Raw genomic sequence first — 15,526 nt, 5'->3', positions numbered from 1 at the left:
CTCTTCAACAGCTTGCTTCAACTTGCATCTGTCTTAGGGATACCATTTCCACCAACTCTGTTGAAAGTCCTTGTCCCTATACGTTTTCATTGACAAGTCGAAGCCTTCCTAGGCTGGTGACTATGTGTTCCCTCTTACTATACTTCCCTTGCCTCTTCATTAATCCTTCCCTACCTTTTGACAAGTTGAAGCCTTCTTAAACTTGTGACTGTGTGTTCCTTATTGTCTGCCCTTACCCTTTTGTATTTCACCTCCCCCCCTTTACTATATCCTTTCCTTTGTCTCTCCATTAATCACTTCCCTACCCCCCCCCTTTTATTTCTTCAGAGTAGGGAAGAGTGTAACCTCTGAGGTTACACATGTGACTTTAGTTAAGTATATAAAGGGCTATTTGTAGACACTTAGAGATTATCTTTGTACTTGCTCCTGTACTTAGGTCAACCTCTCAAATCCCAGGTCTTTGCCTGTTCCGTGTTCTTGAGTGAGGCTCCAGCCTTTACAGGTGGTATGTGATGGATGCAACAACGTCCGCACTTGTTCAGGTGTGGTCACCACACTACAATGGCCTTCATTTGCTCTTGATGCTAACGGCCCAAATAGATCACACATATCCAGTTCCTGGCACTGCTCTACCCGTCCAGACTCGAACAGCGCCTCGTTCTCTTCCTCTTAGGACCTCTTGCGCTGCTGTCAGCATCTATGGAGCTCCTTCCCATTCACCAGAATCAAAAAACAGTCGACGTTGCTGATACCATCTGCAACACATGCAACGCTGCACTCTCACTCCTCTTCACCGCTGCTTTGTTTCTCTGGGGTTTCGCGATCAATCGGAAACAAGCTTGGCGTACGGATGGTGGGACGGCCGTATTTGGCGGTGCAGCACTGGCGCTTGCAATCATCTCTACCGCTCTAAACTTTCTTTACATCCCGACAAAGGATCAGTATCTCTGGCTGCCGAGCTTGATTTGGGCTGCAGTGCTATGGCAGAGTTTCCTAGGATGGTGGTGGTGGGAAGGCGGTGGAAGAGGCGTGGGCGAGGTCGGGAGCTCTTGCAAAGGTAGGAAAGGAGAGAGAGGAAGCACAAGGCGTGTGCAGCGAGGAGGACAGTACAGAAGGAGAAAGTGCAAGCGCTGTGGAGAAATGCAAGTGAGACGCTGAGGTTTCATCGAAGAGTAAATGCAGCGCATCCAGGATCTGTTCCTATTGAAGAAGGCGAAGCAATTGAGATGACGGATCATTCAAGAGGACCCAACATAACCCAAGCTGTGGAAGCATCGTCTACGTCAACTTCGGCGAGCTCACCGACGACGACGGAGGCTGGGCCGAGTAATATACTGTCCTGACTTTGCGCAACACCTCCCATGCTTGCACTCTCGCACTTCTACCACTTTCTACGCAGAGCGCATCTTGCTGCAGCACTTAGTCAAGCACTCGAACGTATGCGCTTAAGACGGACAGTATATGGAAACGAGGTGGCTGCTGCTGCAAGAACGTCTGGTACATTACCAGAAGCTGCAGATACGGACGTTGTTGGGTGGGGACTTGGAAGCTTTGGATTGAGAGAGAGGGAGAGGAGGGAGAATGAGATGGCAGAATTACAAGATCGAGAGGACTTGGCCTTGCACACTCAGACACATAACGAAGATGACTTGGACAGGGAGGAGGCAGGAAGGGAGAGGAGGCCATTGAGGGGTGGGCAGAGGTGACAAGCACCCCCACCACTGACGTTGCGAGAAAACTGGTTGATTTGGTGGCTGGGACCAAGGAGGAGGCAGAGATTACAGGATTCTACTGTGTAATGATCCAAACACTTTCTTCTTTTGTACCCTTTGTATGTTCCTCTGTTTGCTTGTTGTGTATGCTTTCCATGTATTTTCTATACTATCCTGGATGTAACTATCTGACAGTCAAAGCTTGGTTTAAGCTCAATAATTATTGTCATCTGGTCTGGCAACCAGAGAATATGTGTGTGATCTCTAGCTAGTAGAATGAAATGCAACACACCTGGTTTCACAGTCCTCAGTTGAAAAGTCAATCTTGATACTCTCTTCTCTATTTACTTTCAGTGACAACCTGAGCTCTTTCTCTACTTTCTCTCTGTTTGTCTTTAGATAGGCATTGCTTTTACAAATTCTGGTAGAGAGCTTGTCAAAGTTGTTGCCAGGTAAGAAGAAATGTTAGAGTTTTGTTTTACTGTTTTTCTCTCTAGCAGATTCAGTTATAAGGTATCTCTGAAAGCCTTTATTGATCCAGACATGTAGTTGATTGTAGGCAACAAAGAAGAATGTGTGAAACATTGTCAGACCTCTACAATAATGCAAGTAGAATATAACTACTGTAGCAGACTGTAACTGTTCAAGTTAACAATGTACTAAGATCCTGTTGGCTGTATTAGATTACACAGTAGATCTTTACAAAGCCAATCCAAGGCATGTTCACATAGTTTCTCTGATGGCTCAATATCTAGATTTTCAGACTGTATACTGACCTGTACATAGATAATTAGTATGACAAAAAATAGGACATGTTAGAGAAAGACCTTGTATAGTATTAGTGTTGAGTGCTTCAGAGCACCTTCATAGCTCAGATGGCTATGAATTTCTCACTACAAAGTATTAACATCTGTATCCCCCAGTATAACAAAAGGACAGGTATTAGTATTGTCATTGTTTTTGTTTAGCAGGCAGATCACATAACAGTACTTAATTAGACTTGACAAGGACATGACAGATGATGGTGGATGAGAAACAATGTGCTAGCACTTGACAAGGCATTATTAGGACTGTGACTCTGGTGACAAAATCATGTGTACACACAATCCTTAAACTTATACATAGGGCATTTCACAATTTCTTGCCTTAAGAAATAACTTACATAATGATAAACATTATTTGTAATTTAGTTTACTATTTTTGGTTGGCAGAAACTCAGAACAGAATTTAAATTTTTCATTATACAAAAACTAGAAATTAATTTTAACATTTCTCTATTTGTAAAATCTTTAAATAAATAGAGATAATAATTTATAACATAATTTAAAGTTTTTACTATAGCAAAATTATAAATTTTCTTTCAGATTTAGTGTTAAGAAAAATTTGAAATTTCTTTTATAATATTATTCAAAGTAGAGTATAGTAGGAAAGCCTTTTTTAAGACATTGATTGAGCCAGTTTATATACTACTACATTAGTAAGACATTTATCTAAACATTCACATAAGCAATTATAGTAAAACCTGTCATTAAGTATGACTCACTGTGGACCTGGAAAGTTATACTTAATAAGAGGTTGTGCTTGAGAACAGTTTGTTATATAATATACTAAAAATTTCTATATTTGAAAGTATATAGTCAAAATACATGAGCTATACAAAAAAAGAATGAATGTTAGCTTGTTTAAGGGAAGTATTATGCTTCATGTGTATAAATCTTGTAAGTTTAGGTAGTAGTGCCTGTACTTTAATAAATTCAGGCCTAGTTTCACTCTAAAAGAGAGTATTAAGCTTAGAAAGTGTAAGAATTGTCTTAGAATAAGTAATAAGTAGTTCAGACTTAGACTCTAAAGTCTTGAGTTCTGGAACATACTCTCTATTAGCCTCCTTCCTGTTAAACTCAACCTGCTCTAAGATCTCTACATTACTTTATTCAGTTTTAGTAAGTTTCTTGTCTTATATCTTAAACAGTTCTTCTACTATAAGAATATTTATTAGTAGAATCATACCCTTATTCAATTTGAGTTTGTTTAGTGCATCTGAGAGATTCACAGGAGATGAGTACCTAGAATGAGTGAAAACAATTTCACTAGCATTCTTAAGAGTTCTATCTAGATTCTAAACACATTTAAGCTTTTTAAACATAATAGACAACAAGTTGTGAATGTAGTTTTTATTAAATCTGTTAAATACACTCACTTTGTTACCTAAGTATTAAAGAGATAGAGTGTATTGGCAGGACTTGAGTTTGTAGGGTTAAGTAGGAGAGGTGTTACTATTAGTCAAACTATAGAGTGTCCTTAGTATTGTAAGTACTAAGTAACTTAAGTTAATAAAACTAAAGCTCTAGTAAAGTAAAGTACTCTCCTTATATACTTTTTAAAAGAGTTATGTAACTACTTATTACCTGTTACTTTTAAAGGTCATGTGTTCATACTAAGTAACTCATTCTGACTTGTACATTTGTTTATGTACTTCAAAACTTTAATAAATTACTTTCTGATTTTATTAAAGTAGAGTAAATCTACTTCTAATTTAATTAAAGTAGAGTAGATTACTTCTAGTCTTTCATAAAAGTAGAGTAGATAGTCTGTATACTCTCAAGCCATTCTATTGTCTAAAGTTCTGTACTATTCTTAGATAGTCTTATAACTCTGAATAACTTTATTATAACTTTATATAACTTTATATAACTTGTCAGGAATCTACCTGACTTATTTAGTACACCTTCTAAACTGTTGTCACACTCACACAGTATGTATGTTCTGATACATTCTGACTAGAACAGCTCAATTGTATAAAAGATGTATCATCCTTATGTTAGTAGTCTCTTAATTACATTATTATTTACTAAACAATAGTTCTAGTTACTTGATTCAGAATAGCTTGGCTCTGAACCACACTTCTAATCCACAAAGGTGAAGCTCTAAGCCCTCTAATAATGGTTTGATTAATACAAAGAGGACTCAGACCTGATGTTCTGGATTAGTTAATATGAAGGAAACAGTAGTAGAGTTGTTTATAAAGGACTAGTAGTTACAAAGGACTCATAATTTCTATAAATATTCTTATGTATTTTATACTGAATTGAAGGAAGTTACTATCTACTACAATTCTTAGTGTGTAACTTAACAGTCTTAGTAGTAAACATTCTACTTCTTAGCTTCTCATCTTGTTTTGTCTTAAGTATAGCTTTATTATTCTATACTATTCTTGTCTTGTTCTGTTTAGTTGTTACCTTTAGAACTCATACATTCTGCTCAGATCTATCTAATATTACTCATATTTGATCCTCCTCAGTGTCTGTACCTTACAGACTTACTAATCTCTCTTCTACCTCAACTAGTACTTAAGATCAACATTTTAGAGCCTACTGTAAGAGGAGTTTCTTAAGGTGTTTTAATTAGGCTGAGCAGCTAACAGGTAGTAGTACTACTAACAGTACACTAACTTGACTATAAAAGAATCAGATTCTGAACCCAAATTAAATATTATTAACTGTAACCTCTTACAATCCACATTCTGTTTACTCAGTCCTGTCTTTAAAGAGGTTTCTGTATAGTCTCTTAAGTAATCTGGCTTAGATTCACTATCTATACTTTATAGTTTGTTCCCTAGCTTGTTCCTGTTAATGTTCACACCTAGCTTCTTATGTTCTGTGTCTCTGACATTGTTTACTCTAGAAGAAGACCAGACAGTCTTACTTGCATTTCTACTACTTCTAATAATTCAGACTGTTTCAATCTAACAGAACAATCTAACAAGTTGCCAGCCTCAACAAATGAGTTTACAAAACAATCTGAGTGGCCAGCCTGCCACAACTAGTAATCTGAGTAGCCAGCCTGTCACAACCAGCAATCTAAGTGGTCAGTCTACTATAACCAACTATTCAATTGTTCTGCCTGTTCTGATTTAAGGACAGACTAGCCTGCCCCTATGTTAAACAAGCTGAGGTACTCTATATTATAATAGAACTAATGTTTAGGACCTACCCTAGTTCCTTAAAGAAGTAGAAATGATTGGACCAAGGAAATAATGACAGTTGGAAAGATTGCTCTTGACTCTGGCCTTCATAAAAATGGCAGGGTTGTCATAGTGTGTTATGTAGTTCTTTTACATAGTGTCTAACCCTTTAAACAAACAAAAATTCATAGGTTGGAGTTAGTGACCAGAACCTTGTTGTGAGCAATATCTTGGGAGTTACCTCAGCAGTTCACAGTACGTTTCCTTATTACAAATTTCAGTTTATCCATTGTTAACAGATTGTTCCATCAGTTTTGTTCTCCCAGTATGGAATCAAGGAAGACTTGGTAGAAGCTCTAGACCTTGTCTCAAAGGCATGTGATTCTGTCAATGTTCATGCTTAGTTTGGTTCTGACAATCACAACTAGGGCTTTGTCAAACCTGTTGTTAATAAGCTCCCACTTCATGAAGCAAACAAGGCATATGACAAGCTTTGCACCAATTTGGTCCTATCACACAAGGTATGCACACCTTCATCCATCTTTACTGTGTAAGTGCAGCCCTGCTAATCCCAAATTGTGTATAAGGTCTTGATTCCTCCAGCATTCTGGAAGGACTAATTCTATTGTTGGTGTAATGGGCCTTTAAATTGTTCTGATACTACTGCATTATAAATGTGACCTAGTTTAATATGTTGGTGTTTACTAAGTGTAGTTACAGTAATCAAATGACAATGGCTACAAATATGCTACTTAGATATTCCATCTCTGATTTATTCCAGGAATGTTTGTCCTAGCTTTCATGCCTTCCTATATTTTATATAGTGTTGAACACAAGTGAAGCAATGTTAAGACAGGGAGTTTGGAATAGTACTTGGATATATGCACATATATGTGCACCCTTATATACTAGATACATTGTGCTATACTAGTAAATGAGACATAAAACACAGTATGTTGAATACTCCCCTTCAAGCCCTAATATTCTGTTGTTAATGTTGAAGACCTATAAGTTCTATTAGGTGCTTGATTTGAGGAACATAAAGTGCTTTTGTAAGGATGTCTGCAAGTTGGTTCTGTGTTTAAACATAATGTATGTCAACATAGTTGTTCTGAATGTAACAGCAGACAAAGTCCTTTCACAAATCAAGGTGTTTTGTTTGAGCATTGAAAGTGATCTCCTCAGATTTGACAGTTTGTATTGCTCCCTAATTGTTGTAATAGACTGTAATGGGTGCTGATTCTGTCTGCAGTACTTCCTCAGCAAGTCGTTTGAGCCAAATGGCCTCTTGAGTTGTGTATGCCAGCACTTGCAACTCTGCTTTGTAAGTCAATAGTAGTACCAGGTTCTGTTGTTTGCTTGACCAAGATATCGTTTGCTTTCCCAGCTGGAATATGTATCTGTTAATTGATTGGTGTCCTTCTGTCATTTGTCTGTTAGCATTGTAGTACCCTTGTATGGTCAATGTATTTGTGCCTCCAAGATGAAGCCAGTAGTTTGTAGTTCCTTTTAGGTACTGGAAGCAATGTTTTGCTGCTTTGTAGTGGCTCATATTTGGTTGTTGTAGGTAGTGTGCTAATTGGCCTGTAACATATGTAATGTCTGGCTGAGTACAATCTACTGTATAGCATAATGATCCTACCATATTCATGTACAGTATTGTAGTGTTTTTTCGTTCTCAAGCTTAAATTGTTGTATTATGCTCTGGATATAGTGACTTTACTGTAAGCAGATTGTTCTCCATTGTCTATTTCTTTGGATTTCAATTCCTAGAAGCTAGTGTATTTCGTTTCTGTCTGTAAATGTAACATATTGTTTTAACACTTCTTTGAATGTGTTCACTATGGTGATGTTTTCACTAATAATAGTGATATTGTTGACATGCATGAATGTTATTAATATTGTTTCGTTATGCCTTTTCTTATAGAATACAGTATTGTCATAGTTTGCTTGTTGCAATCCTATTTTATACAGTATATCTGTAATTTTCTTATACTATTGTTGTCCTGCTTGTTTTAGTCTGTATAGTGCTTTATTTAATTTTAGCACTTGACCAGGTTTGATATTGTTTAGTAATTTACCCAGTGGAGGTCTCACATAGATATGTTTGTCTTTGTTTAATTCTCTGTAAAGATATGCAGATTTTACATCTATTTAATGTATTTCATAGTCTTTAGATGCTGCCCAGCTTAATAATAATTGTACTATAGTTAATTTTGTAACTGGAGCAAATAGGTTGTCTGAATAGAAATCTATTCTGTCCTTTTGGGTGTAACCCTGTACTACTAGTCATGCTTTGTATTTGTCTATGTTGCTGTTAGCTAGTTGTTTTAATTTGTAGACAAATCTTGTTCCAATTATATTTGCATCTGTTGGTGGGTATGTGTATTCCCATGTATTGTGTAATCATAATGCTATTATTTCTTCGTTCATAGCTTTGATCCATTGTGCTTTATTGTTATTTGTTATAGCATTGTAATATGTTAATGGATCATTATATACTTTGTTAAGTAGTTTGTTAAATTCTGTTAGATATATTGCTAGATTTATTTCATTGTTGTAGTTTAATCCTCTAGCACATTTTGTTACTTGTTGTTCACAAGTTGATTGTTGTAACTCATTATTGTTATCATTATTATTCGTTCTGTTTGTTCTGTTAGTATTATTATTGCTGTTGTTCGTTCTGTTATTTGTTCTGTTAGTTCTGTTCGTTCTGTTATTATTGTTATTATTATTATTCTCCCCTTCAATTCTAGATGATTGTACATTTATGAATTGCAGGTTTTGTTCAACTGTTATTTTATTATTGTGCCATGTTATATGGCCTTTACTTTTGTTATTGTTGCCTAACCATTGTGTGTATTTACCTCTAGGCTCTAGTTTGTGTGTATTTTCGTTCTGTATAACACAATATGCTCTGAATTCTTGTATGTTATCAATAGTGTATTGTTTATTAAACTGTTTGTAATATGGTGTTGCAAAATTTATTACAGTACATAGTGTTTGATTATGAATAAACGTTTGGTATTGTGCAGCATATACCCATAATTTCACAGGTAATTTAGACATTAATAGACACATTTGTACTCTGTTAAATATTGTTTTGTGCATACATTCTGCAACTCTGTTTTGTTGTAGGGTATCATGTACTGTTAATCATTGTATAGTTCCTTGACTTTCTATGTACACCATAAAGTCATTACTTAGGAAGACAGTATTGTTATCACTTTGTAGTGTTTTTACTTTTACACTGTATTGTGTAAATAATTTCATAGTGTATTTGATGTATTCAGTAAATGCATCACTTTTATAATGCATGGGTATCATATCTGCCTATTGTGTAGTGTCATTGACAATTGTAAGTATGTATTTGTATTTGCTGTATGCTTGTATAGGTGCTGGACCCTATATATTAATATGTAGACATTCTCTGTATGTTTTAGAAATTGCAGACGTTTGTATTTTAGGTATATTGTTACATTGTATGTTTGCATGCATACAATCATTGCATTGTACATTCTTATTGTCTGTTACTTTTCGTTGTATTATTTCAGGATGATTTTGTATGAGTTTGCATAAATACTCAAAGTTAATATGACCTATTTGTTTGTGTAAGTCAATTATAGTTATTGTGTTAACGTTCTGTTGGTAATGATGATGTAATACTATCATATATAACTTATTGCATACTTGTATTTCTCCAATCTTTTTATTTGCAGGTGAATAGATAGTACACATATTGTTTGTTTTTACTAATTTGTGTCCTGCTTTGCATAGTAATGCTTCACTGATTAATGTGAAGTTTAGATTGGGATGATAGTATACATTATGTAGTATGATACTGCTTACATTTGTTTCGTTCATTCTGTGTTCATTGTTTGCATCTCATCATATTCTAATTATCATTGCTCCACTTTGTCTGAGTGTGATTATTGTTTTGTTTGCAATTGTAACGTTTATAGGGTTTGTATATCATATGTTTGTTAATTGAAATAGATAGGGTGTAGCATAGATATTAGCACCTGAATCAAGTATGTCAATACAATGTGTAAGTTTTGTTGTTCTGTAAGAACATGTATTAATGCATACGTTTGGGTTATATTCCCTGAGGAATTTGTCAAGCATGAGTTCCCCTTGTATTTCTTGCATTTGTTTGTTGTTTATAGTGTCTGGTGTTAGCATTTTGTTTACTTTGTCAATAAATGCTACTGGGTCTGTAAGTGTAGCACTCATTGTTTGAGCTGTAATTTGTTGTGATGTAGATACATTTGTCATTGTCATTGTTTGCTTTTTTCGTGCTTCCTTTGTAGCATCTGTTACTGGACTGTAGCACTCTTTGGACATATGTCCATATTTGTTACAATTGTAACATTTTGTTGTCTTGTAAGACTTTGTATTGCCTCTGCTGTGTCCTTGTCCTCTTGTTTGACCTTGTGTAGGCCCTAGGGATAGAGGGTGATTATTTGTTATTTTATTATTATTATTTAGTGTACTATGTTTATTCTGGTGGTTCTGTGTTTGCTACTCAGTAAATGTGTTGTGTAATTTGTGAATTAATTTTGCTAGTGTGAACACCTGATGTTGAGCTGTGGTAACTGTGGGTAGGCTATTGTAATGTATGTTCTGCCTATCAATCATTGTTACAACCCACTTGTACTCTCTTGGAGTAGTAAGATTTATTGCTGAGACGTAAGTATTATCATCTGGTGCTTTGCTGTGAGCTACCAGTTGCACATAGACTTGTTCTATTTGGTCTAGCATCTTGTCAAACTGTGAAACGTGTCCTCTAGCTGTGAACAGTGCTGATATATCAACTGTGTGAGTCAACATGGTTTGTGCATTGTATCAATCAGCTAGTGCCTGCATGAGGTCTTTCATTGTTTTGTACATTGTAACGTTAGCATACACTGTATCTGATATTGTCTTTGTTATGAAATGATACAATAGTTTCCCTGTGTGTGTGCTGTCTGCATCTGTGCTAGGGGGATCGTTTGTAAGATGGTCACTGAGCAGCATTGCTGCTAGTGCATTTGTAATGTGTAGTTGCCATATCTTATAGTTCTTTGTGCCTGTAAGCTTCTCTATGTCTTTAAAGAACATAGCAAGTTGATTGTCATCAATCTTTGGAGACTTGAACGTTAATGTAGATTGTGCCATTGTTAGAGGCGTTGTGTTTGTAGGTGGAGCACTAGTACTAGGAGGGGGGGTAGACGTCTGAGGTAGAGGTTGCATTTGTGGTGTTGTTTGTGTCGATAGTGCCATTCACAAGCCAGCAAGGCTCATAACCTGTTAAGACAGGGAGTTTGGAATGGCACTTGGATATATGTGCATATATGTGCACCCTTATATACTAGATACATTGTGCTATACTAGTAAATGAGACGTAAAACACAGTGTGTCGAATAAGCAAGCTTGAAACATCTGTGCTTTAATGCAGCCACTAGGTCTACCTGTGTTTACTGAAACCCATTTCGTTCTCAGCAACTGACTAACTCCTAGACTAGTTCTTACCCGACTAGGCCGAATTTTGAAATTTCTACTGACTGGGGTGTAAGAAACTCAATTAAAAGATATTACAAAACGTTTTACCATACGCTTGACTTGGCTTAAGTAAAGGAAGGGTACATTACTCTGTGCCTTTCATTCTACAGTATGAAACCCATTCTTCTGTTGCTTACAGAACCCTCAGACAAAATATACATTGGCAAACTTCCTGCTTGTAGCCTTACGTTTCAATGAGAAACAGAAAGTCTAGCTCTCGGATCATGTCAATGTGCATAGCATAAAAGAGCAACCTTTTCAACGGCAAAAGACTACAACATTAGTACCTACTTCTCAATCGTCTCCTACAGAAACTATAGCTCGTGCCTATCTATCAAATATGCAAGCTGCTGTTCATCTTCCAAACACACCTACTTTGAAGATCGTAAATGACTTCGAGATTCCGAAACCCGGACCAAACCAAGTTCTTCTAAAGGTCCAAGCTTCCGGGGTCTGTCACACAGATGTGGGTAATAACAAACGCCTTCCAGAGTCAGGGAAATTTTGATTAATTTCTTTTCAGGTCTTTCTACTCAGCCAGTTTCCAGAAGATCCACGCACCTATATTTTGGGGCATGAGTGCTCTGGAATTGCCGTCGCGTTCGTACCAATTGAAATTACAAAAGATGCACTCACCAATCTATGTTTCTCTCTCTGCCATTACAGGCTCGGGTCCGACGTTAGCACAATTCAATTAAACAAACGCTATGTTGTCCTCAACTTGGGCGGTTGTGCTGGCTGTGTGGCGAAACTCGGGAGTTCGAACTCGACGGGATCAACGGGATCACCACCTAACTTGTTCGACCTTGCAATTTTTGGGATTGGAGCAAACGGTGGACATGCAGAATATGCAGTAGCCAATGCCGATGTTCTTGTCCCTGTTGTAAGTATACTTATTTAACAACATCAACTATAGAGGACTTACATGTTGCAGCCTGACAATGTGTCTGCAGAGGACGCAGCCGTAATGGCTGATGCAGGAACCACAGCCTGGCATGCGATCAAGACAACAGCACAGGTAATCTACATTTTCTTTACCAATGTTTACGTGCTGAGGTGCCACATCAATGTTTCAGGTTAAGAAAGGTGATCGTGTCCTCATTACAGGGATCGGTGGGCTCGGGCTTCTAGCAGTGCAATTTGCCGTCTTCCTCGGAGCGGAGGTGTTTGCTGTGGATATGCGCCGAAGCAGCCGCGAGCTTGCACTCAAGTTTGGTGCTCGTCAGGCATTTGACCTCATCGAGCTCGATGTTGCACTTACCAAGGGCTTCCAAGTGGACATTGCAGTTGATTTTGTTGCTACTAATACCAGTCAGTCAACCTTACTAATTTCTTCAACTCAAATCTGCATTAGTATTGACATAATGTATAGCTTTTACCAAGGAGATTACTGCTATTAGCGGGGCGCTATTTAACACTGGCCTGCAGAGACGCGGGAGGCTGGTTATAGTACGTGCTTATTCTCAAAACCCCTTGCTCCTCGTTGACTGACCTAACAAATTCTGTAAGGTCGGAGTTACTGACCAGAACCTGGTCGTGAATGATTTTATGGGTATCTCTACCGGAGTGGAAAGTGAGATGATTGACATCTCGATTTACAAAGAAATCCGATTGTATTACTTACATTTTTATCAGTTCGTTTCTCTGTGTACGGTCTCAGAGAGGACTTGGTTGAAGCTTTGGACCTTGTCTCAAAGGCACGTCATTTCATCAACATTTTTCCCAAGCTATCTATTTAGATTGGCATTGATAATGCATAACCAGGGAATTATCAAGCCAGTTGTTGATAGACTTCCACTGCACGAAGCGAACAAGGCGTATGACGAGCTCCGCGCTAATTTGGTTTTATCACGCAAGGTACGCATCGCCCCTCCGCCACTTCTGATTTCACGAGCGTCAAATAGACTAATTTGTGCATTTGTGTATAAGGTCTTGATTCCCCCCACATTCTGGAAGGGTCAAGACTGATGTCATCAGAAGCATGTACCTAATTTCTCGATAGTTAGTTAGTTAGTTAGTTGATGGGCAATATGTTAGCATATGTATACTTGTTTTACCGAGAGCGATTAGATTCGATAATCACAACTCTATAACTGCTGAAACACCAGAATGCTTATGAGTACCGCCGAATCGTGGCAATGAGTAAATACATTTTCATTACCGAACTGTGCACACTATATATCAACTGCAAGACAGCCTATTCTGTTGAAAGAGATGGCTCCATACGGGTTTTAACCTTGAATCGTCCCGAAGAGAAAGACTAAATGTTGAGAGAGGGAGGGCCATAGTCAGACCACCTTCAAAAAGTCGACCAGATCTTAAGCTTACTAGACCAATACTTACAGATTAAGTCAGAAAGTGAAACAAGATGACTTAGGCAGCGCTATCAGGCCTGAGGCGCAGCGACGGAGGATAGAAAAATATTTCGTCTCAGTGATCGATGAAAGACGTTTATCAAGCCGGACAAGGTCGGTTGTAGAGCTAGCAGAATACGAAAGACTCCAGTAAAGCAGCAGTCCTATGTGTTTAGAAATTAGGCTTGAGGTGCAATGGAGGGCAGTGGTGGAAACTTTGTCTCGACAGTAGAGGATTTTGCCAACCTAGACAAGCCAGCTATACATCCCGCAGAATGCAGAAAAAAGTCCAGTAAGTCAGCCCTATTCATTCAGTGATTTTTCTCGAATTTCCTAGTGAAATAGTCCAGTGACTCGAGTCAATAGCTTGGATAAAGGAAGACCCGGTTACCCTCCTTCGGTGATATCACGGATCAGCAGTACTATTGGAGTTGTTGAATGCGAATGTATCACCAGCTCAATTCTATGATCTTGACGCCTATAGCTTTTGGAAGCCAATAACAATAGCAGAATCTCGCCCTATCGCCGCCGGTGAAGTATCTGTCACTTCATCATGTAAGTGGAGTCGGCGATAATGGTGTAGGTAGGCAGGATTAAACAAGTCGTGCGGACGCACGGAGTAAACGGTAATATTCAATTGTATTGTACGCTTGCGTGCACAAGTAGGTTGACCTAGAGCACAAATATCAGCACAAGGGATAAGAGTAATGAGGTCCTTTAAGACGCGAGCTTGGAGAATGTTCAGTTATGTTAAGGTCCAAACAGCATCAATTTCGCCGAGACACCTCAGTAGCATGGATCTTGATGATATCGTGTCGCGGCAGTATCAAGGATATGCGCCGCAAGTCGAGGTACTAGCTCATTATGCACCTTAATTCCTGGTGTAGAGCCGCGTCTTGTCCGTACGGCATGCGGTGTTAGGCCTAAAATACAAGCTTTGAGGTACAAGATCAGCTCGTCCATTCAGTTTTTGGAGAAAAGCGTGCAGAGGTACCCCCTTTGTGAATATACATAAATGGAGAATGGAAATAATCATAGTTTTTGTCCCTGCAAGTGTAGTCATACGGCCCTTGAACGTGAAATACCTCACCGGGACTGTTGGCTCTGGTTGAGTCCTGTCATGACAAGGCACAGTAGCACCAAAGTCGGGATTCACCAATCGGTAGGGAGATGCCGTCTCATATTCTTGAGGCGTAGCTGCTCTGAGTGCTCTGATAAGAGAGAAAATATGTAAGGGGGAGAATCGGTGGTGTTTGAGTCCGACTTCGCTGGAATATATAGTTAGCGAGCGACTTCTTGACTGTTACGCGAGATATAACTATTAGATGTAAGTGCTCCCAAAGAGGTAGTCAATAATCCCATGGCTCGACCGGAAATATAAACAGTCGCAGGCGATGAACAAACGCCGGAAGAAAGCACCCTTGTGGGCTCGGCGCTAAGCGACGTCAAATAAACACTTTCTTGCTGCACCGAGACCGGCAGTAGCGGTCCCCGTCCCATTACAGGTCTATCCCAAGGAGATAACGCATGACATATATCAAGCGGTGGCGTACAGAGATGGTCCGCAGGGGAACAACAGTGTGCAAAAAAGACAGTGGTGAAGATAAACCAGCCATGTACTTTGGAAATCGATAAGCGGATGCTGTGGGGTGGGAATGCGGAAAGTATCGCAAGTACGTATGTACGATTATATAGCGTCTGAGACATCAGCTCTTATTATGTACTTCCATTTCATGGTCGTCTAGGAGACCCACGAGCGCAGAGACAGATCAGCGCTGTGGTAGGGCACCAAGAAAAGGGACCGTATAGTGGACATTTAACAGTCTAGGGTGGAGAGAAACCTAAATCTTGATCCTGGATGAAGTGCGAATAAGTCGGAGCCTCAATGGGCAATTCGAGTAAGACAGCAGAAAAGCAAGTGATAAATGAGCTGCGAAAGGAGAATGAGAATGAATGAA

General features: G+C 38.5%; 3 protein-coding genes across 3 annotated transcripts; 2 read left to right on the top strand and 1 right to left on the bottom strand.

Annotated features, from left to right (window-relative positions):
• Nucleotides 1–512: 512 nt before the first annotated feature.
• On the top strand, nt 513–1,706 carry FOMMEDRAFT_161267 (uncharacterized protein; the record flags this gene model as incomplete). Its single annotated transcript, XM_007270819.1, has 4 exons — nt 513–542; nt 601–1,057; nt 1,183–1,336; nt 1,400–1,706. 4 exons carry the CDS (start codon nt 513–515, stop codon nt 1,704–1,706), a joined length of 948 nt encoding a protein of 315 aa, XP_007270881.1.
• A 9,848-nt stretch (nt 1,707–11,554) lies between these two features.
• Nucleotides 11,555–13,182, top strand: FOMMEDRAFT_161266 (GroES-like protein; the record flags this gene model as incomplete). Its single annotated transcript, XM_007270818.1, has 10 exons — nt 11,555–11,665; nt 11,738–11,814; nt 11,881–12,097; nt 12,149–12,232; nt 12,291–12,525; nt 12,587–12,663; nt 12,724–12,787; nt 12,850–12,902; nt 12,979–13,071; nt 13,144–13,182. 10 exons carry the CDS (start codon nt 11,555–11,557, stop codon nt 13,180–13,182), a joined length of 1,050 nt encoding a protein of 349 aa, XP_007270880.1.
• A 1,172-nt stretch (nt 13,183–14,354) lies between these two features.
• FOMMEDRAFT_161265 (uncharacterized protein) lies at nt 14,355–15,275 on the bottom strand (the record flags this gene model as incomplete). The annotated part of the gene is made up of 3 exons (XM_007270817.1): nt 14,355–14,491; nt 14,634–14,831; nt 14,888–15,275. The coding sequence occupies 3 exons, from the start codon at nt 15,273–15,275 to the stop codon at nt 14,355–14,357; spliced, it is 723 nt and encodes a 240-aa protein (XP_007270879.1).
• Between the last annotated feature and the right edge of the window lie 251 nt (nt 15,276–15,526).

This window comes from Fomitiporia mediterranea (assembly GCF_000271605.1).
Source record: "Fomitiporia mediterranea MF3/22 unplaced genomic scaffold FOMMEscaffold_14, whole genome shotgun sequence".
In the NCBI taxonomy this organism is placed as follows: Eukaryota; Fungi; Basidiomycota; class Agaricomycetes; order Hymenochaetales; family Hymenochaetaceae; genus Fomitiporia; species Fomitiporia mediterranea.
Note: the sequence above shows the minus strand (reverse complement) of the source record. Positions and strands in the feature narration are given on the sequence as shown.